Here is a 23170-nt window from a genome sequence, read left to right as displayed (position 1 = left end):
AAATTATACCCCTTTTAAATGTGAAGAAAGGTTATAACAATGACCCAGACATAAAAAAATTCTTTATAGAAAGAATGTTTGGGCACTGGAATGGGCTGCCCAAGGAAGTGGCGGAGTCACCAAGCCTGGAGGTGTTTAAGGAAAGATGGGATGTGGCACTCAGTGCCATGGTTTAGTTGGTAAGGTGATGCTGGGTCATAGGTTGGACTTGATCATCTCCAAGGTCTTTTTCAAACTAGTTGATTCTGTGATTCTCCAACACATCTTCAAAATTAATTTTCAAGATTTTTAACTGGATCTTTTATGAATTGCTTATGTCATCATGTTTTCTGACTTTCTTGACTGTATATGACAATATACAGAAATTAAAAAAAAAACCACAAAAAAGACCTCAAACAACCAACTATGTGAACAAAATCTGTTCAAATATTGTGGATTTCTTTATGGTGATATTATTGACTAGCTACAATTAAATCTTGTATACAATTTTACTTTGAATCATTCTTTTCCTTGAAGTTATACACCAATTAAAATTGTCTTCAATATATTACACAAAAAAATGTCAAACATATCATCCAAAAATCAAATGAAGAAATAAAAATTTTGTAATAATCTATCAAAATAATTTGCTAAGGAAGTCTTGCATTTTACTTTTTCTTAGATGACTCAAATAATTTTAAGAAGTTAATAAAAGGAAATAACTTCTTATATTAAAGAAAACATTTCTTGATAAAGATATTTCTAAACATTCTTTCAAAGTAATTTGCATATAAAATTACAGTGAAAAACAGGATCAGTATATTTTATTGCGACTTAGAATTGTGAAAAGAGAAAAACTTGACTTTACATTCCTTCTTTCCAGCACATTCAAGAATTATAGAATTTCCTGATTTCACTAAAAAAAAAAAAAAACCAAACAAGAATGGACAATACTTTGTGGCTGAAAGAACATAATTTTCCATTCACATATAGGAATTTTACCTGGAGGTAGGAATTCTTTCTAAATAGCTATTATATTAGTGAAAAAGAAGTCCTCTTCTAAGGCATTCCCAACAGTATTTTATCATTTAAAATTTGGTATAAACTAAATTCAAATTCTCATGGAAGGAGAAATGTCACAGTTCTTAAGACAAAATTAGAAAAGAAAATTAAATTCTTTTCTTAATTAACACAACAGAATTTTATCACCAGAGCTCTGTAACCAAAGCTCTCTTAGTATAGAAACAAGAAGTTAATTTTTAGGAAATAAACACTTATCAAGTAACATTTTTTCTTCTTAAAAGTAATATACATATTTACCTGCAAATATTTAGCCGTTTCCCTCTTTTAACAAATGTTTAGGTGAAATGGTGTTTCAGCACCATAAGCAAGAAATCAATTTATCAAAACATTCTACAACATGGGTTTTCTAGATTGCTATTAAGATATGAAACTAAATGCGTTTTACATATAATTGGAGGAAAAAATTGCTCAAAATATTACAAATAAATATGTATACTAGGCAGTAGACTGCGAGTCATCTATAGCTCCTTACAACTTATTTGTAACTACCACTCAGTTTAATGATATTAATGATCATAATATTAATGATATTAATATCTCAATAGTCTATAAAATGTCAATTGTTAACATCCTGCAGATACCCTCATACTACTGGATACAATAAAACTGAATACAGAACAATGAACTAGCAAAGAATTAGAATTTGTTGAATACCTATTCTTTGAAGCCCAAATTGTCCATAATCTTTACCCTGGATGAAACCTTGAAAAACATATGTTGCTCCATCAGGTTCAGCAGAAACCTGTAAACAAAAAGTCTTAGAATTAAATGTGGAAAACTTTGTTTCAAGTTACATGTATCTATTTGAGAGGGAGCTATTCTATTTTATATCATAATATGCTTGACTGGTAGCTGTTATTCCCCACTACAAACACCTCTTTTTCTAGGAAATTTATATATAAAGTTCAAAAGAAAAGACAAGACTGTTATAGGCACGGCTTAGACTTGGTGGTTTATGGTCCATATGACACCTTATACTACCTTTAACTGTATCTTTTTAAAAACACTCAGACCTGAAGTTTCTGGTAGTTCAAATGTCAGCATTTCTAAGCTCTTATATACTTCATAACTTTCTGTTTTGTTCTGGAAGTAGATTGAAAAAGTTATATTGCATATAATCCTAAGGATACAAGTATTGAGGTTTTAATACCTAGTTTTAAACTAATTTAAAAAGACCTCAAATTAATTGAAAGTTCTTTTGATTATTCTCAGTGCCTATCCAAATAAGCACTTAATTATACAGCTGTGGACCAGAAGAATAAGGGCAAAATATTCTAGTAAAAACTAAAAGGCTTGTGGGAGGGAGAGGACTGGTTGTGATCCTATGATTATCTCTCTTATTATAGTAAGTACAGTCTAAAGTAGTGTACTGTATACAACTCGACAGATACTTGCTTCTAAGAATAGTTATTAGGTTTAAATTCAGTGTTTTCTAGGTAGGTTTCCTTCAATCTTCTCCCTTAAGCTTCCCAACTTCTCAAGACACAGTATGTCTTCAGCAGTGACCTGAAGCTATGTTTTCACTGAAGACCCAGTGCCTCTCTTAGGTGAATTTTTTACTTTGGGCTAAAGCAGCCTCTTTGTGCTATTCCAAGACTCAAAGAAAAAAAAAAGGTCAAGTGAGAACAGTATGTAAATAGCATATAGAATGTAGGGAGTGTACTGTCTACTTTTGTAAATTTAGAAATCTGAAAGTAAATTCTTTGATTTTGCTAACTCACGAGCATGTTTGTGAAGCCTAAACTTTGTACAAGCCAAAAGAGTTAAGCCTTTTCACTAGTACATTTATTGCTTAATGAGTTTAGTTTAAGATTTTCATTCTGCACCTTTTAAAAAATACATTGTTCAACCAGTTATAAAAAAATATGATAGTGCTTAACCTTTAGTGCTTAACCAATAGGTGAAAAATAAGAAAACCAATAAATTCCTTAAAAAATCAGATGGTGTAAGTAAGGATGAATGAGTATTTATCCTCACACAAATAATTTTAGGCTCTTTGTTTTCTAAAAAAATCTACTTTTTTTCTCTATCTACTCGTGGAAGTAATTTTCATGGTTTAATCACATCCCAGAAACCCAGGCTATTTAACCCTCTCCTTTACCTCTCCTCCTCCCAGTAATGTGCTCTCTTCCTCTGTTTTAAAGAATAAACTCAGACCCAGAACCCCAAGGTTCTAATGCTAAATTGGAGTATTCTATTTTGTTTTCTATACATATATATACCACATATATGTGACAGGGCATCTTTTTCAAGGTATTTCTAAAACTCACCAAAAAATAAAACATGTATGCTAATATAATGTATTTTATATGTTTATATGTATATAATATAACGTATTGTAATGTTATTGTATTAATAGAATACAATATTATTATAAAATGGTTTTATATTTAATTATGATAAAATTTTAAAATATATTGTAATAAATAGACCTATAAGAAAGACTTCTGTACTAACATGCATTTTAATTTTGCCTACACTCTATGACAGTTCCCATATTTTCCCTCAGACTGATCTCCTGCATTTAACAAGAAAATTTTCATGTAATTTAATGAATCAGCCTTGCTAAAAAGATTCCATTTGATATGTCTCAGGATTTTTTGGATTCAAAAACCAGCACGATTTCAATAAAAAAAAAAATTCCCTCTCTGTTGTAGCAGAAATATACTCACAAAACCATCCATAGCCCATTTTTCCTCTTTCAACTTGCTTGCAGATGTATGGGAGGGTGCTTTAATGAGATATATGTGGAGCATTAGCCGAGCTTCCTGGCTTTTGTACACTCCTGTAGAATATAGTTTTAAAAAGTCACATTTCTGTTGACTAGAAAAATGATGTCGTCTTTGAGAATAAACGCATCACTCTTGTCTTAAAGAGGAAAAGCAGGAAGAATAAGTACCAATGTCAACATTGTTTGTTTAGAAAGATGCACTCTATTTTGAAATTATTTCAATAATCATAAGATTTCAATAGAAACAGTTTTTAGCTTAGCCTGTAGAGAGCAGAGAAGGGAAACCCCATACACACAGCTGTTACTTCAAGCCTTAGGCAGAACATTGACAGCAATCTGATTTTAAATGGAAAAATATTGTTCTGATCAGGAAGAGTGTGTATAAACATCACACCCCTACTTTCAATATATAATTTAGTCATTACATATAAAACATGATAAAGGAACATCCACGCACAAATTCTATTCCAAAAGCTGCTGCTAAATTGAAAAGAAAAAAAAAATAATTTATGATTGAATTGTTCTTCATCTGTTAGTACAGTCAGTTACAAGAGAGTTTCTTTCATATAATGAGAAGACTCATATGCAACCTTATTTACTTTGTAGACATAATTATTGACTCATTTGTGTTCCTGCAGAATAATTATTTAGAGCCCAAATATCATTATTTGTTAATTAGGAAATGAAAATAAAATGCCACAATATGTTTGGTGATTTCATCTTCCATTGGCAATGATTACAAATTCATAATTTCTTGTGTACATGCCTAAATTGAAAAAAATAAAAGTCTTCTCCACATTAAGGATTGGTGACTGCCCTATAGGAGGTATCATTACATACAAATAATTTCTGAGCTAATGAGAAGACTTACTTTCATGTTAAACCACTAAGCCCAAATGAATGAGCCTTGACAATATGGGTTTATTCTATGAATAATTACAGCAAGCAGAGGTGTCAAAATAAAAAGGATTAAAAATAGATGCATCAAATGATGGAATGCAAAAAAGTAAATTATACAGGAGGATGGAACTACTTTTCATTTGAGAAAACTACAAAGTGAGTATAGGTGAATTCAGCTTCCTAACATGTAAATGTATTTTTTGATCCATCTCTATTTCCCTGGCCCTAAGATACCTTATCAGTATATAAGATATCAGTGTTCTATCTGTAGAACAGGGAAATAGAAAAATATTAATTACCTGGTGAGATGTGTAATGCCTATACGTAAAGTGGAAAAGGGCATTTGGAATCACTTTGACTGACTAGAAGGAACCTTTTATTTGGAGGAGTGTTTTGAGTGAGAAAACACAGCGGTTTACTTTCCTAATTCTAAAAATACAAAATACTACATCTGTTGTTCCTAATATTGTCACAGAAATTACATGGATGAAATTAATACAATAGAAAAAATTCTCACACAGCCAAGACAAACATGGTTATCAGTCAGAAAACATTCAGTCCACGCCCAAGCATGATTCTTCAAAGGACACCTACAAAATAATTTAACAGACAAACCTAGTGATAAAAATTTGCCACTCTACTCAATACTGGGAAATAAGATCTCAGCAGAAACACACATTCTGTGACTCATTACATCCTTCCTGTAGACCACCCCTCTCAGCAACCAGGAGATCAGGCCCAGCCAAAAAAGCTTATGAAAAGCAGATCTTGCTTGACTATGTTGGGCTCCTTCCATGATAAGGTGACTCAGTGGATGAAAGAAAGGCTGTGGGTGTTGTCTCACTGAACTTTTTAATAAAGACTTTGACACCATTTGGAACAGAATCCTCCTGGAGAAACAGACTGTTCATGGGTTGGACAGGTGCACTCTTCACTGAGTAAGAGGCTGACAGGCTGGATGAGCTGAGAGATTTGTGTTGATTAGTGTTATATTCAGTTGGTGGCCAGTTACAACTGGTGTTCCCCAAAGCTCAGTGCTGTGGCCAGTCCTGTTTAATATCTTTATCAACAATCTGGATAAAGTACACTCAGTCATTTTGCAGATGACACCAGGCTGGGCAGGAGTGTTGATGTGCTGGAGGGTAGGAAGGCTCTGCAGAAGGATCTGGACACTTTGGGTCAATAGGCCTGCACTTGGGTCACAACAACCCCAGGCAACTCTACAGGCTTGGGAGACCCTGGGGGTGCAAGCATGGCTGAACATGATCTTTCAGTGTGCTCAGGTGGCCAAGAAGCACAGTGGTTTAGGGTGGGCAGCAGCACCAAGGCAGTGATCATCCCCCCATATCTGGCACTGGTGAGGTCACACCTTAAATCCTGCATTCAATTTTGGGACCCTCTTTACATGAGAGACATGGAAGTGCTGGAGCATGAGAAGGGAAGTGGAGCTGGAGAAGGGTCTGAAGTGCAAGTCTTATGAGGAGAGTCTGAGGAAACTTGGGTTGTTTAGTCTGGAAAAAAAGGCTGCTGAAGGGAAGCTACATCCTCTCTTCAGCTACCTGAAAAGAAGTTGAAGCAAGGTGCCTTTTGGTGCTTTTCTCAAGCAGCAAGTGTTCAGATGAAAGGAAATAGCTTCAAGGTGTGCCAGAAGAAGTTTAGATTGGATCTTAGAAAAAATTCATCACTGAAAGGGTTGTCTGGCATTGGAACAGGCTGTCCAGGGAAGTGGTGCAGTCACTATCCCTGGGAGTATTTAAAAGATGTATACATGGGGCACTTTCAGAGACATAGTTCAATGGTGGAATTGGCAGTATTAGATTAAATTGGTTATCTTAGAAGTTTTTTTTTACCTAAACAATTCTGTGATTATAACTTTTTTTTTTCTTACTTAGAAAATCTAACAAATGTCAGCTCTAGTTTCTTTCCATGTTCATTAGGTATCTCTGACCTTCTAGGTCAACATATGGCTATTGTGGTGAAATTTTATAAATACGAATTAAGAGAATCCCAGGAACAGTACTTGAGGATTATTTAAAATGTTTAAAAGAGAAACATGATAATTAATATGATTATTTTACTCACTGACTATTAACTCCAAATATAATAAAACCTGGAAAAGTAAAAACAAAACAACCAAGGGGAAGGAAAGAAGTGGAAAAATCCCTATATTTGAAAAGGAACTGAAATGCAATGAAAATTTATTTGATAATAAAATTTAAGTTATGTAGCAAGTTGCAGGATACCAATGTACGTAAGACAGAACAATAAAAAAAAGAAAGGACATTTGTTTTCTTTAGCACATACCTGATAGCAGCAATTCCATATTGCTGTTTGTCAGTGTTGCATTTACTCTTCCTGAAGTTGCATTGAAACTGGTGACTGTCAATGTCATGGGTTGCTTCTTGCTTTTGTAATTGTAAGATCCTTTCCATATATAATTTTGGGCAAATACATCATCAGGAACTATTCAGATGAAAACATGTTTCAATACATTTTGCGATATTCAGTACTTAAAAAGTCAAATAACCAACAAAATGTATGATAAATATGATTTTCTTTCCTTTACTCTTTATAAATCTACTAGGCATAATTTTCAGATATAAAACATAGAAACCTGGCATGAACTTTTATGAAATAAATGTATTTGCACTGAAGAACACAACTACAACTACATCTTCAATTGCCTTTTTCCTAAAATATGGATGTGTCCCAGAGTTAACCAGTTTCACAAATTCTAAAAGCTTAAGCCAGATGATCGCATTCCACTCACTGTAGAATGTTTTCTGTGCCAGCACAGAAGCTAGGGACGTATGGCTAGCATTGAATTTTGCAGAAATTAGTATCTATTTAGATATAAAAAAAATATAAAGCTGTTTTCTTTAAATAACATTAAATATTATAAGCATTTTCTTTATCAACTAGTCAATTTTTTTTAATGAAAAAAAAATATAAAATGTTTTGTCTTTTCAAATGTTTAAAAACACTATTTAAAGAAAATAATAAGAGAAAAAAAATCTCTAATATAAAATTTAAAACAGATCATAGTCTGCTGGGGAATAAATATGCTAGATTTATACCCTCACATTCAATACTTATCGTTAGCAAATTGAAAAATTATTAATTTAAGTAATGCTATTTCAGTAACAAAAAAACCCCACCAAAACAACAAAAAGCTACCTATGATATAAAAACTGATACATGCAAATCTTTAATATCTTAACATAAGATACCTTTCAAACTATTAAATTAAAAGTGATTGGGATGGGCTTACTACACTTTCCAAAGTAATGTATCAGAGTTACAGAATATAAGAATCACTATTTAAAATCAGCACTTTCACATTTTTTGAAGTAGCTGACACCAAACTTAAAGCTCTGTATTCATGTGTGCATTGGCATCTCATGTCAGATAAGCAGAGAACAACCTCTGCTCTTTTCTCTCTCTCAAGACACCTCTAAATCCAAGACTGGGGCACACTGGAATATCCACAGTTTTCCTTCATCATTTATTTTATGCGATACAAAGACAGATCTTCTCCATGAAGGGTGAAGAAGCTTTCCTAGCTTTTCTGTCTCTGTATGTGTATTTATATTTGTATGTGTTTCTTGAAAAAACTTGTAGGTACCAGACCTACAAGCAAGGAAATTTCATGGTGGAAATGCTCTGATGCTGTTGATTTCTAATCTGCCAGAAATATATTTTCCTACTTTTATGAAAACTGATCTTTATGTGTTATATTGGCAGTTAATTGGGATTGCACAAAATAAATGAAAATTTTATGAATTAAAAATTTGATGTCTAACATTCAGCAGCACGTCATTGAAAAACACTGTTTTGAGCTACTACACAAAATGTTAAAAAAAAAAAAGCCCCAAATCCCCATATGCTAAGGTACTACTTTTAAATCTTATTCAACATCATAGAAACTCAATAGGTTTATTACAGCCAAAAGTTAACTTTAGTTAAGTAGACTGCTCTTTTCAAAAAATCTCTTCTGTGGACAGACAGTTTCTCTTGTCAGGACATACAAATATGGTCTTTAGCAAATCTGTTAAAACTGGAGACTTCAGACAGATTTGGAGAGATTACCTTGTCTCAGCTAAAATCAGCTTATTTTCTAAAGGCAAAGTTCAAGGCTAGTAATAAGTATTTAGGTAAAGCAATTTATATTAGTGATATGTAAAAAACGTGCAGGACTGAAGAAAACTGAAAAATATCTTGAAATTATTACAAGGTGAGTAGTACAGTTTGTAAATGTGTAAATTGCATAGAATCTTATACAGAACACAGCGATTTCAGTGAAACAAATAAAATTCTCATCATATAACAGAACTTGTATATAGATATAAATTATACCATATGGTAGCTGGACTTCAAAATTAGGGAATAATTTAATTATCTTTTCCCCCTTGTTAATCTAGTGCCTAATCTAACATCCTTTACCCATTCTAAATCACTCAGTGCAATCTCATTAAACTGATCCTCTTTTTTTTTTTCTGCAGAAATGGTTTATAACAATATAAACCTTGGAGTACTTACCACTTAGTTTGGGACTTGGTGTTCCCAATGCTGGTCTGGGATCCTTCACTAATATTTTAGAACCAGCTATTAGAAAGAATAAATGATATAAAGATAAATCAGCAGCAAAATGTTACTCAAAGAAAATAACTTCCATCATAAAATTTATTTGTTAAAAAGCATATGGGATGATGTTTAAAACTCAAATACAAATGAGATTTCAGCTGGCATCAAACCTCAGTATCACAGGAGCACTTGCACACAAATTTATTCTGTTCCTCCATATCCTCCTAAATCATGCACCTGGATATTATTAAGTCATTTTCAGCAGTCAGACAGTGCAGGGTTTCACTGCAGAATCCATGTTTCAGGATTTACGGTCCTGGACCATGCACCTAATATGGTGCATGGTGAAATGCCTCCTAATATAACATCTAATCCTGGCCTTGTCACTCGGATTACAAACAGCAAACAGTGCATTGACTGCAATGTAAAACCAAAAAGTGGAGATACACATAACCAAAGGGAGCTTGAAAGCCTTTCTCTCCAGGACTTAACTATCTTCAACATTACTGAGTGAGACATCTTGTACTCAAGACTGAAAACCCATAAATGCTGCCTTAATCACTTAATACTGAAGGTGAAGGTCCCTGATTCTTTAAAGGATAACAAGAGAAAGAAAGAAACAAAAAAGGCTGTCCACAGTATCTCCATCTGCTCGGGTGATACAAGAACTGGAAGTTGGAGAATATAATTTCTTCTCTGCTTAGAGCAGGAACTCTCCCATCACTGAAGATCATGAACTAAATTAGGACTAGGACATTATAATTTCCTGGAGATTAAGCTGTTTTACTTTGGAGAAACTAATTCAGATTCACTGGAACATAAAGAAGACAAATAATTCTGTCTCCTAATATAAAATATTCTCATGTAGCACTACACTCAATTTCTTGCTCCAACTGTGATTTCAATGTTTTGTATTTTGGGTCTTGGGCTTGAACCCAGGCCTTTTCTCTCTGATCCATGTTCTAAAAAATTACACAAGAAAAGAAACTACCTTCCCCCTGAGCTGAGTATGTTTATGCATAAAAAGAAAACTTTTGCAAGAAGGGCTCAGAATATTTTTATTGAGAATAAATTTTAGCTTTTTCAAAAGATCTTTTCTTGTCATATATGTTAAAATGGTAAAGAAGCAAGGGTGAGGGTTGAAATACAGCCTAAGGTTCTCATAGACTGTTACTACTGATAGATTAACCTCTATTTCCTCTCTGTTTTGAAAGAAACTTACTGAGCTTCACTGTACATTGTTGACCTGGGGGGCATGGTTCAACAGCATATACTTTCTAACTACATAAAGTTCAGGTTAGAAGTTTCTGGATCACATTTTCCAGGTGGGCTTTAGCATAAAAAGGTGATGAGTCAATTTGCCTTGTTAAGTTGAATAAATTTCTAGTCAAGTCTACAACTGAAACTTGAAACACCAGATAAAACTTAAATACAACTGCTAGATACAAATCCCAAACTAAAACTAGTTAAATATGAAGTTTAAGTTTCTAGGTCCAGATATTTGAGTAGGACTTTCAAGATTTCAATTTCGTATTTAAAGGATCAAATTCTAATTTAGTTCCCCTACACATCCCTTTAGAGCTCTCAGCTCCAAACGTTTTATTCCTTTTCATCTATTTCCAAGTTATTTTTGGGAAGTTCACAATAAGAGGTGAACTTCTTTCAACAGCAGAAGCAGAATATTTTTGAATCAAAATACAATCAATGAATCACATTTGGCCTGCTGTAATACTTTCCAGCTACTGAACAAGTCATAAGGTTCCTGGCTGCTAGCTTTCTAGCACTTTTCCAAAGCTCTCTTTTATTTTCTCCCAGCATTTGCCTGGCATGCAAATCCAGGACACCTGTTCTTTAGTAATACAAACTATTCATTTCCTATTTCCCTTCCAAGTAGCAATGTTTGGCTACAAAGCCTTTGAACGCCTCTCTAAAAGCCCTGGGGATAATCACATCTGAAGCATTAGGTAACAGTAATCTGAAAAGGCCTTTAATTATTCAGGAAATAAAATTCCAAACAGTTCCTACACTTGAGTATATTCCTTATCTCACATGAAAACCACCTTTCTCACCATGACTTGGCTATGGTATTTTCATGTCCTGTAGTGACAAATCGGGTACTAAAAATTAGAAAAAAATTAAAGGTTGGAACAGCAAGGACAAAGTAGATACATTTTGTTTTCTATAGTAGTATATATATTCTATATATACACTATATTGTATAGTAGTATACAGTTCCTTACATAAAAATATAAAATAATAATAAGCCCTATGAATTAATTTCACACAGTGATTCAGACATCTTCTTGGACTTTAGGCATCTTTTTCAAAAATTACTACAGAATAATTCAATCATTTAGGCTGGAAAAGATCTCTATGATCTTAGAGCCCAATAGCTAACGTAACACTACTAAGTCCTTCATTAAATTATGGCTCTAAATGCCACATCTACACATCTACCTCCACCGCTTCCCCAGACAGCCTGTTCCAATGCTTGACAATCCTTCTTAATTTTTCCTAAAAATTTTTCATAATGTCCAACCTAAGCCTCACCTGGCAGCTTTAGGCCATTCCCTCTCATCACTTGTTAATTTGAAGAAGAGACCAACATTCACCTTGCTACAACGTGTTTTCAGGTAGTTATAGAGAGCAATAAGGTCTCCCCTCAGCATCCTTTTCTCCAGGATAAAGACCTGCAATTTCCCTAGCCTCTCATAAGCCTTGTGCTGCAAACCTTTCACCAGCTTCATTCCTCTTCCTTGGGAACAGTCCAGTACCTCAATATCTTGGAGTGAGGAGTCAAAAATTATACACACTATTCAATGTGTGGTCTCACCAGTGCCAAGTACTGAGAGACCACTAAGCACGTCACTTTGTTATAAAGGGAGATTTGGTTTATCAAGCAGGACCTGCCTTCCATAAAACACTCTGACTGGGCCAAATCAAATTGTTGTGTGCATGTGCCAACTGCAAGTAAAGAAAAGCACTGAAATATGACAGATGGCACATGCAGTGGGAAACAGAAGAACTTACCTTCACAAACTGGAACCTTCCCAGTCCATGTGCCATCAGACCTACAGGCTCTATGCTCTGATCCACCTGCCAAGAAGAAGCCTGGCTGACAAGTGTAAATCAACGTATAACCAAGTGATGGAAGATCCATTCCTGCAACATTAGCATGACTTGGTGTTTCTGGTTGTTTACAGCTGTGAGCTACAAAGAAAAGATAAAACATTCTTATGTCAAAATGGTGAAAATATTTCTGAAAAGATAATATATGCCCATTCTGACAGTTAACTAACAAAGTGAAAAATCAATAGGAATTACATATTAATATATTTTAATTCATATTATAAATTACTATATAGCCTATCTGTAAATGCACACTTAAACATGAACCTTTCAATTCCAAGGGACCAAGAACAGACTTAAGTGTACCTACATGAACAAAATATTGTCTGCATATGAGAACAGAAACAGCACACATCATACCAGACTTGAAAGCAATCACTACTAGTGATTTACATAATTTATCCTATTTATGTATATATGTTATACATTGTATTACAGTAAGTAAATGGGGAGTTGGAAAACACTATGAAAGATAAAGGAGAAATTGAAGGTGAGTTGTAAATATCAGAAAAATTTAGTTACCATTTCTAATGTCATATGAAGAGTCTTATATATTTTACAATCACCAGAATGTGGGATTTATGTTTTATCTCGAAGACAGCATACCTCCAAGAGCAGAGTTCACCTTTCAACACACTGAGCTACTGATCTGCAGTTAGCTTATGATTAACCCTAGCACCAGCTGAGACAATAGTAATGCTCTTTCCTTCTGTGGATATGCTCTCCATTCACTGAAGTGATTCTATGTGGTCAGACCTTACAAGGTAAGACTATTTCCAGAAAAATACAGCTGACTAACTGAACTACAAAGATTAACCATGATCTTATATCTTCAGTAAATGACCATTGTTTACCAAAGTGTAAAAGATCGATGAAATGAAGTGCTGTTGTCTATACTCTAAGAAGATTCTATTTCAAATTCAAAAATTTCCAATCGAAAACACTTTTTTCCCCCATCTTAAAATACCGTGACTCCTTGGCTGGGAAACAGTTCAAACTCCTTACTGGAACTGATTTGAATTATATGCTTTTCTGCATATTTTAGAATAAGGCTTTCTGATATGTCCTATTCTCACCATCTCCTGAGTTGGAAGGGTTGCACCCTCTTAGATAGAAATTGATATTGGAAGAGGACCTGACTATTTTCTCACTCTCTCTGGGTTTTTTTTGGTTTGTTTTTTTTTTTAGTTCTATTGTTTTTTATATGAAAATTCACTCAGAATCATATTTCTAGCTACTGAAAGCTAGTAGTACAAATTTCTGTTAACTTTCAGTTAATAAAGATATGTAACTTAATGACAATGTTACTGCAGCTAAATAATCTAGATTAAAAAAACTGAGAAAAGGAAAAGAAAGGTCATTTCTTACGTATACATTCTGGCTGGATTCCACTCCATGTAAGATCAGGAAGGCAAGTTCGTGTTGTTGAGCCATGGAGCAGGTGTCCTTTTTTACACTGAAATTGAACAACATTTCCCACCTGTTGAAAAGTAGAAAACACAGTAATATTTTTATGAGCAACTATCAGCTGGGATTTTTTTTTCCTAAATTTTATCACTCCTTCACATAATACAGACTTGATAAGTTGTGATTCTCTTTCTCTGGAAAGTAAATTAATTTCACAGAACAATATGATATGAAATAAAAAATTGCTTTGCTCCCAGTAGAATTACTCTCCCCCCAAAATTAGATCCTACATGGAAGAAAATCAAATCTTCATCTTCTGTGGTCTCTCTAGTGTGTTGCTTTGGGCCTGGAACAGTTGATGAACTGAGTTTGGAAACAAAACTTATGGTGCCTTCCCCACTCTGGACCAAAGGAATGCCACTTGGGCAAAATTACCACAAACGAGGAAAGTCACAGAATTGAAATGGGTATTAGATTCTGCTGGACTTCTGCTGAACCAGATCCCCCTTTGGGAAATGCTGGATATAGTCACAGGTTATAATGAGAAATATTTGATTAGAATAGACAAGGCTGGTCAACAGCACTGTCTTATGCTTCAGAATGTTCCTATGACATTTTAATTTTGTTTTTTGATGAGGAGAGGTAAAGAATAACAGCTCTTTATGCCACTTCGATAATAGAAGCTGGAACACAAGTACATTACAATTTACAATAGCAATTCATCTGAGATTAGCTTTTAATTATTATCTTTATTATGGGTATGTGTTGCATAAAAAGGAAAATAGAATTCTTACAGTTTCTGCACAAACATAAAATGGAATAACTTGTTCAGCATGTCCAGTCATGGTGAAATTGATGAAAATGCAAATAATTCTTAGTTTCCATCAAAAGCGAGGAAATTAGATTAGAAGTATATGATTCAGAGAGCATTGTATTACATAGTGTGAGTGGTTAACTCAAATATTAAGGTGCATAGATTGTATCTACTGTTCTGCAGTGACCTGTATTAATATATTTATCAACTCATGTTTAAACAAGTAGTTGAAAACTTTAAACTATCTGTGACAGCACATTTATAGTTCTAGTTTGGGTTTTATATTTTAATTATTTTGTTTAAATGCATAACACTTGATTCAGACTGATGTTCAAAGTGTGGATTCTTTCCTGATAGCTTACTACTACGAAACAGCATTTCACTGCTACAAGTATTAATTTGAAACTTTATAGAACTATTCCATTTCAGCTCAAGTTTCTCATCAGAATGAAATTTAATAATAACTCATGAACTACAGATAGTAGCTCATCAACACAGGATGTGATTTAAAATTCATCTCCCTTTATTTTGCTCTTTTCTGTGCTCACTGGACTATGTAATTACTTTTAAAAGATTTTGAAGGAAATACACTAAATCACTTGCATGATTAAGCACAAAGTAGTAAAATACTACAAGTTTTAGAAATTGGTCCATGTAGCCATAGAAGCTTTTTTTTTCCTTTTCATGGTAAAGATCTTAGTTAAAACACTCAACATAAATATAATACTTTAAAAAATACTAGCCTTAAGAAAAGTGTGTTTATATGACTACATCAGTGGACAAGGGAAGCACTACAGATTTCATTTTTCTGGACTTCTGTAAAGCCTTTCACGAGAGCTCACCACAACATCCTTCTCTCTAAATTGGGCAAAGATGGAATTGATCAGAGGACTGTCAGATGGATAAGAAAGTGATTGGATAGTCACATCCAGAGAGTAGTGGTGAATGTCTTAGAATCCCAGTGGACAACAATGACGTAAGGTGTCCCTCAGGGTTCAATATTATTTAATGGCTTCCTTAATGACACAGGTGAAGGGACTGAGTGCGCTCTCAGCAAATTCACGGATGACACCTAGCTGAGTGGTATGGGTGACACATAGGAAAGATGGGATCTATCCAGAGGGACCTGGACAAACTTAAGAAGGGGCCTGTAAGAACATCCTGAGGTTTAGTAAGACCAAGATCAAGGTGCTGCACTACGCCTTATAGAAGGGGTGGGCTGGATATGAAGAGATCGAGAGAAAGACTTGGGGATGCTGGTGAATGAGAGGCTGGACATGAAGCAGCAATGTGCACTTGCAGCCCAAAAGGCCAATTGCATCCAGGGATGCATCAAGAGCAGCATGGTGCAGCAGGTCAAGGGAAGTCATTCTGTCCCTCTGCTCTGGTGAGACATCACCCTGAGTCCTGTGTCCCACTTTGGGTGTCTCAGCACAGGAAAACCACGGACTTATTGGAGGAAATCCAGAAGAGGGCCACCAAAATGTTCTGAGGGATTCTCCTATGAGGAAAGGCTAAGAGAACTGTGTTTGTTAAGCCTGGAAAAAAGAAGGTTTCATTCTGACCTAATTGTGGCCTTCTTGTAACTGAAGGGAGCCTTCAAGAAACACAGAGAAGGACTGTTTGCAGACACATGTGGTGATAGGACAAGGGAAAATAGATTCAAAATAGAGTAGGTTTAGACTAGATATTAGGAGGAAGTTCTTTGTTGTGAGGGTGGTGATAGACTAGCACAAGTTGCCCAGAGAAGCTGTTGATGCCTCATACCTGGCTGTGTTCAAGGCCAGGCTGGATGGGGCTCTAACCAACCTGGTCTACTGGAAGGTGTCCCTATCCATGATAGGGGGGCTGCAAGTAGATTATCTTGATGGTCCCTTTCAACCCAAACAATTCCATGATTTTAAAGTTTCACAAGAAACACAACCTTTGGTGCAAGCACCAAAGAAACATCAAAAAATGCAACACTTGCCGAAGGGATGAAGATGTTTAAGAAATACTGCCATGTTGTTCAAGATTACAAATAAATGAAAAAATATTACAAGTAATAAGTAAGAACAATAAATTATATTAATTAATTATATAGGATATGTATAGTTATTATTAAACAAATAAAAGTGTTTTTAAAAAGTTTTGTGGTCTACTTTGCAATATTCTTGTGTCAGAGGCACCAGGTGGCGCTAAAATACAGTATTCTATGCCCATAAAATTCCCAGTCCTGAGATGATCAGATTTGCTCTAATTTTTATTCTACAGCTCAAGTGAAAACATTAGTACTCTGGGCAACAGTGTTTGGATCAAAAAAAAGAAAAATAGTGCTTGATCATGTCTTTTCTATAGCTGCCTTTTCTATAGTGTCAGTTATAGCTTGGGTATTCCCAAAATTAACATAATAATTAACTTTTTTCTTTTTTCTTTTTTTTTTTTTTTGCAAAACTCCAAAGACTGTATAATTGTTATTCTCTAACAGGAGAAATAACAATCTGTGAAGAAAATGCATAAATATCAACATGCATCCATTTACAAAGTACTCTAGATATTTTTATTTTCATCAAATAAGATGATAATAATGTATAAAAATTACCAAAAATAGTAAGTTATTATCCTTCTTATTTCTCATATTCCTTATAGGAATAGAAAATACTTCTAACCCTCATGAGTTACTCTACAATCATTTTTTTTTTTAGATTTCAGTTCACCAGAGAACATGAAGATACTCTAATAAATTTCTCCATCCCCAGCAATTAGTGCCAAAGAATTAAGAAGCCAAGGGAATGCCAGTTATTTATCTTCAGTAACTTTTAGCATCACATTTTAAGTGAATGAAAACATACCTCATTAATTCTTCACTATATCTCTAGTTTGGTAGCCCACTAATACATTATTGCCCTTAAAAAAGGGTTTTGAGTTTGCAATACCTCTGGGCAGAAGCTTGACAGGCTTCCTTTGTCTGAAAGAGTCTTGAGCTGTCTGGAGTTTCGTGTTTGTTTTGGTTTTGTTTTGTTTTGTTTCTAAACTCACTTTGGCTTTAAAATTTAAATCTCCTATGATCAGGCAGCTATGACTGGGTTTTATGCCTTTCTTTTTCTTTGTATGGTACAACCACAGATTTATATCCGTAGCAGAAAAAAAAGAATCTAGTATGTGCAGAATGAGCTATTTCCCATTAATGTGATGCAGTACAGAGAAATATAGGCCTGGTGCTGGAATGACAGCAAAACCCTTGAGAAATGCAGACAACAGGATGCTGTGAAGAAGACTACAGTGTGACTATGATAAAGATGCAACACAGTCTTGGCACTGGAGATCCTGTTGCTGTGAACAACTTACCCTTAAAGACATACAGGCCTGGACAGAATCAGGTTTCAGAGGTAAAACAGAACAACTGTCTAACACAGGTGACATGTACCTTATAGTATAGATTGAAATATGATGTGTATAATAGTGAGCTGTGGTCTGAGTGGTGTAAAACTGTGTTGGGAACATGACAAATAACCCCACGTGAAACATGGATGACAGACACTAAAGAAAGAAAAAGAAAAATCATATTTGTGCCAATGATGCACTCCAGATTGTGACACTAACACACTGAAACCAGAGACCTTAGGACAATGAGAAGCAGGAAAATACATGGTGTCTGATATAGCCTAAATTACATTTTCGTTGATGCAAAGGTGATGCCAACTGTGCTAATGGAGACAGCTATATTGCGGTAGTAGAGCACTTCTCTTGGAACTTCATCCTACAATTCAATCAACACTGAAGTTTTTATAAGCATTAAATTCACAGATAGAGATTATTTGCAAGGCTACTAACATCTGCAGATCAAGTTTCATACAGAATTTCATAAGATAGAACCCAAAAGCTAGCAGAAGGATACCACTACTGCATTTTATCTATTTTCCTTTTTAAATTTAGACTGCTCTTTGGCTCAATTTAGGCCACAACATTAGGGAAGATAGCTGAATTTCTACAAAACACGTTGGAAAAGTAAGAGAAGTAATAAATCTTATATATATGACTGAGTGGTCTAAGCAGTTCTAAACTGTTTCTTCAATTCAGTAGTACCTTGTGTTACAATAGGTTATGGTGAAAGTGCTATAAGCACTTTTCTATGTTTCTAGCAATACAGCTGAAGAAATATTTCAAACCCCACAGTTTCTTTCAAAGGAGTGATTTATTTCCCAGATTACAAATGAAGTAAGTATTCTCTAAGTTATAAAGTTATTTTGTCTCCATTATAACACACTGCAAAGGTAGATCTGTCAAATAAAAATGGCTCAGATTAAAGGCAAACATCCTAGAAGTATGTATTCATAACAATTAAAGCAAATGATGCTCCTTGTTTCCATGCCATACCAGATTCCCATGTAGCACTAAACTGGTATTTTGATGTTATTTGAACATGTAAGAAACTGATGTGCTTCTGCCTGAAGAATTCAATACTCAACAATAAAGTCCATGCAAAATTCTGTTGCCTCTTTTTCTACAAAGCTCTTATTTAATAGCTGAAACTTCATTCAAAAGTGATGTGATGATATTTGTGGTTTTGTTAGTGTAGGTTCCAGGAGGTCAGATTTATATATGCCTTTCAGTCAAGCCTAGAATTATCTTGTGTTTGCCTGAACTTTCAGTGCAATCAATGAGATAGGAAAACAGATAATCAAGAGTAGGGGAAAACAGGAACAAAACAATGGTGCTGTGCAAGCTCATAACATGACATCAGTATTGTGAAAAGCAAATGTCAGTCAGTGATTTTTGTCTGATAAAAGAGGAGGTAGTGCCATTTGATAAAAAGTACTTAAAACAGGATTCCACATATGAAGACTTGAATTCTAAGTGTAAGGCTACAGCTTGGTATTTTTATGAGACAGAGAAATAAATTTAAACCTTGGCAATTAAGTCACCCTATTAATATTAGTTTAAATATGAAGTATTTGAGAGAGTTAAAACAAAACAAACAAAACCCAAAACAAAAGAAGGAAACCCACATCTGTATTTAGGAACAATTTAGAATTACTCTTTACCTTCCTGCTACGGATAGAAGGAAAAATAACTATTATCCCATTCACACAGAATATGAATTATAGTATAATACATTAATTTACAATATTTTTTGTGATTTTAAAGGAGTCATAACATTATACAATATATGATAATACAATATTTCTTTCTGGGACCTACAGACTTGTCCAGAACCAATCTTTTTCACAATTATTTCCATCCAGTCAAGAGCTAAGCTCAGCTTCATCTGTATGACTGATACTTCTACCCTGCTATGTATTAACTAAGCAATCATACTTAGACTATTCAGAAGTTGCCTATTTAGTTACTACATAATATTAAATTCACTGTGTGAACATGAGAAGAAGTTGCTGGCTGGGTAAGGAGACTATAACACACACATCTTAAATACTGGGCACTAACCTTATAACTGTTTCCCTTTTTTTTTTTTATTTTTTTAGAATTACAGAGTTGTAAACCCTGTCAGCACTTACACTTATTTTACAAATGATTTCTCAATTGACATTTTGCTTGATATTTTTACAGTTCCATGCTAGCTGTGATATTTTACTCACAACAACTACAGCACAAATGAGAGACTGCATTAGCTTCTTCAATGAAAGCTCATTAATATGTGAGAAAAACTGTGACAATACAATTATAGAAAATGCTTAATAAATTATTTATTAAATACATAGTTGAATAAAGAGTTGTCCTCTAGCATAATATTGTATTATAACCAAATGAAGTCTGCCCCTGCTTATGGTATCTTGGCATAAAACAGTACTTTCAGTGCCTAGAGAAAACTTAGACAATTTTATTATCACTTCCATATGATTATGATCCAGCTGAAAAACAATCTGAAAAACCAAATATTGCTAAAAAACAAGCCTGAGAAGTACTGCATAAAGGCCACCAAGAGGATAAACCAAAGAAATTTTTGGCCATGAAACTTTGAAAAGTCTTTAGCTACAATTTGCTTTTAAAAACTAAGTAAATTTTGTAAGTTTGTTCAAATTTCACTCGGCCCTTTCTTGTATTTCCAGCAAACTGCAGTTTTTATTCTCCTGCTACTAGACAGAGACCTCATACAACTGTGGAGCTGCTAGGTACTCTTCTGCTCATTCCTCTTTATCTGCCTGGAGCTTTCAGCCCTGACATCAAACACAGATGTCACAGGATAGATTAGACTCTCTCTTTGTTCACAAGATTCCTTATTCCTACAAAGTACTTTTTCTCATCTCTAAACTACTCACTCATGAAAACATCTCACTGATGTTATTGTTTTGTGTGAATCAGAAAATTAGCAGTTCAAAATAATTTTCAGTTTCACAATTCCTTTTCCAACAGAAACATATGCAAGCACCATTTGCCACAACACAGCCTTGTGTAAAATGTGGCCAACAGTCTCCTGGGAGGCATCAGGCAGAGCACTAAAAACAGGTCAAGGGAAGTGCTTCTTCCCCTCTGCTAGACCCAGTGAGTCATGAGTGAGTGCTGTGTCCAGTGCTGGGCTCACCAGTGCAAGACAGACAAGGACAATACTATATGAAGCCCAGTGATGGGCCAGAAAATTGATTAAGGGACTATAGCATCTGAAAAGCAATGAGTAGCTGAAAGACCTGGGGTTATTCAGCCTGCAAAAAAAAACCCTGGGGAAGGACAAGAAACAGAAAGAGACTTTTCTTCAGTGGTGCCCAGGGACACAGGAATAGGTATAATTTAAAAAAAAAAATCTCTATAAAACTAAGAAAAAAGGGTTAATTTTCACTGTAGGGGTGATCTACTTCGAACAGGATGCTCAGAGGCACTGTTGAGTCTCCATTCCTGCAAATATTCAAACTCACCTGGAGACAGCCCTCATAAACCTGCTCTAGCTGACACTGTTTTGAGAAGGGGGAGTGAACAAGAAGTTCTTCTAACAGGTCTGTGACTCTAATTCATTTGTGGTTCCAAACTGATTTTCTCTTGATTTTCTCTCAGGAAAAAAAGTCCTGTTTTTTAGAGTATGTCTACACTAGCAGTTTGGCACACAGTACACACATTTTTGAGGAGAAAAAGCTTATTTAATAAATCGTAGGGAGCACTTATATATTGGGGAGGGAACTGGATACTGAAAGCCTTCAAGGTGAGATCAAACAGAACTTGAGCACAAGTTTTTCATGTAGTGCATTGCTGATAGGGACACAGAGTTAGTGAAATCCCACAGCTAGAAATAAGGAAACACAGCAACACAGCAGCAAACAACTCTTACAGAAGCAGCCTCTGAACCTCTAATAAGATGTTTCTAGACTTTGAGGTTGTAGAAAATATATTTAAATATGCAAGTTAATTAAAAAAAAAAAGTATACTCTACCTGATAGCCAAATGTGTTATTTTGTGACCCGTGCCTTGGGACTCCTGGATTTTCACATGCTGTACGAGTAGGTTCTAAAAAAATTGCAGTATATTAAAGACAAAACAAATTACAGTATTTTAATTAAATACATGAATGTATGACAAAATTAAGCTTGTTCAGCAACATGCAGTAAGCCAATCAGAAAGACAAAAATAAAGTGATTTGATTCTTAGAGAGTATAGAATAACACCAAGATAATTCAAAACAACTGAAAAATCCTAGATTGTCTTAGAAAGAAGAGGGATAATAAGCATTGAAAGAAATTTCAATACATGGGCATAATCATACCTATGCATCGAGGAGAAGAACCACTCCATGTTCCATCTGCTTGGCAAATCCTGGTGCTAGACCCAACCAAAATAAAAGGAGGGTTGCAGCTGAAAGAGACTTCTGACTGGTAGATGAAGCTTTTGCCTTCTCTCTTCCCCTGAGCAGGAACTCCAGGGTCACCACAAAACTTTGCTGTGAAAAAAGACATGACAGAAATGGAATGTGGCATTTATAAAAAACAAAACCAAAACAAAACAAAAACCCAAACAAATCCACTTAGCTGAACTAAGTGAAGAAATTGCTCCAAATTTGGTATTTATTTTATTAGACACAGATCAAACGTGGAAACATTTAATAGGAATTCAGAGAGACTAGATATAGAATATTTAGTCTGCCAGATTGCAGTAGTTCTGATAGTTGTTCAAAATGACTCCACAGTGTGCTTGGTCAATACCTGACGCTTAATAAATCAACTTGACAACTTATTTTACTGAAGTCCAAATATCCACAATTCACCTGTGCCCCAAAACACATCAATCTGCAAATCTTTAGAGAGCAATCAAAGAGTGTATCAAACTTTCATGTCAATCTTCCCTCCTCTTCTGCTTTCTTGCCACCTACAGAGTGCTCAACATTTTTTATGATTAAAGGATTTAGCAGATAGATTTTAGGAGTCATAAAGTCCTGCTTCCTCATCCTTCACTGAAAGGTAAGATTTGGTATGTATGGAAGTACAATACTTGAAAGTTAGAACAGTTAACAATAAAGAAACACCAAAAAAACCCATAATAAACCAACATTATAAAGAAACTTCTGTAGCAATCTAAAAGTCACATACTAATAAACTGTTATAAGACAGGATAAATTTCAGTCA

General features: G+C 34.6%; 1 protein-coding gene across 3 annotated transcripts in view; it reads right to left on the bottom strand.

Annotated features, from left to right (window-relative positions):
- The window catches only part of CSMD3 (CUB and Sushi multiple domains 3), a 572913-nt gene that overhangs the window by 3289 nt on the left and 546454 nt on the right, over positions 1–23170 (bottom strand). For all 3 annotated transcript variants that reach the window (XM_005516952.3, XM_005516953.3, XM_088051522.1), the window contains 8 exons: positions 22315–22488; positions 21985–22058; positions 13775–13886; positions 12308–12487; positions 9233–9298; positions 6998–7156; positions 3735–3847; positions 1717–1804 (listed from right to left, as the gene is read on the bottom strand). In XM_005516952.3, the coding sequence (XP_005517009.1) occupies positions 1717–1804; positions 3735–3847; positions 6998–7156; positions 9233–9298; positions 12308–12487; positions 13775–13886; positions 21985–22058; positions 22315–22488 (966 nt within the window). The remainder of the gene's footprint in view (positions 1–1716; positions 1805–3734; positions 3848–6997; positions 7157–9232; positions 9299–12307; positions 12488–13774; positions 13887–21984; positions 22059–22314; positions 22489–23170) is intronic.

Source organism: Pseudopodoces humilis, chromosome 1 (genome assembly GCF_049639895.1).
Source record: "Pseudopodoces humilis isolate 2021_Gansu_Grassland_sample_001 chromosome 1, ASM4963989v1, whole genome shotgun sequence".
NCBI classification, from domain to species: domain Eukaryota; kingdom Metazoa; phylum Chordata; class Aves; order Passeriformes; family Paridae; genus Pseudopodoces; species Pseudopodoces humilis.
Note: the sequence above shows the minus strand (reverse complement) of the source record. Positions and strands in the feature narration are given on the sequence as shown.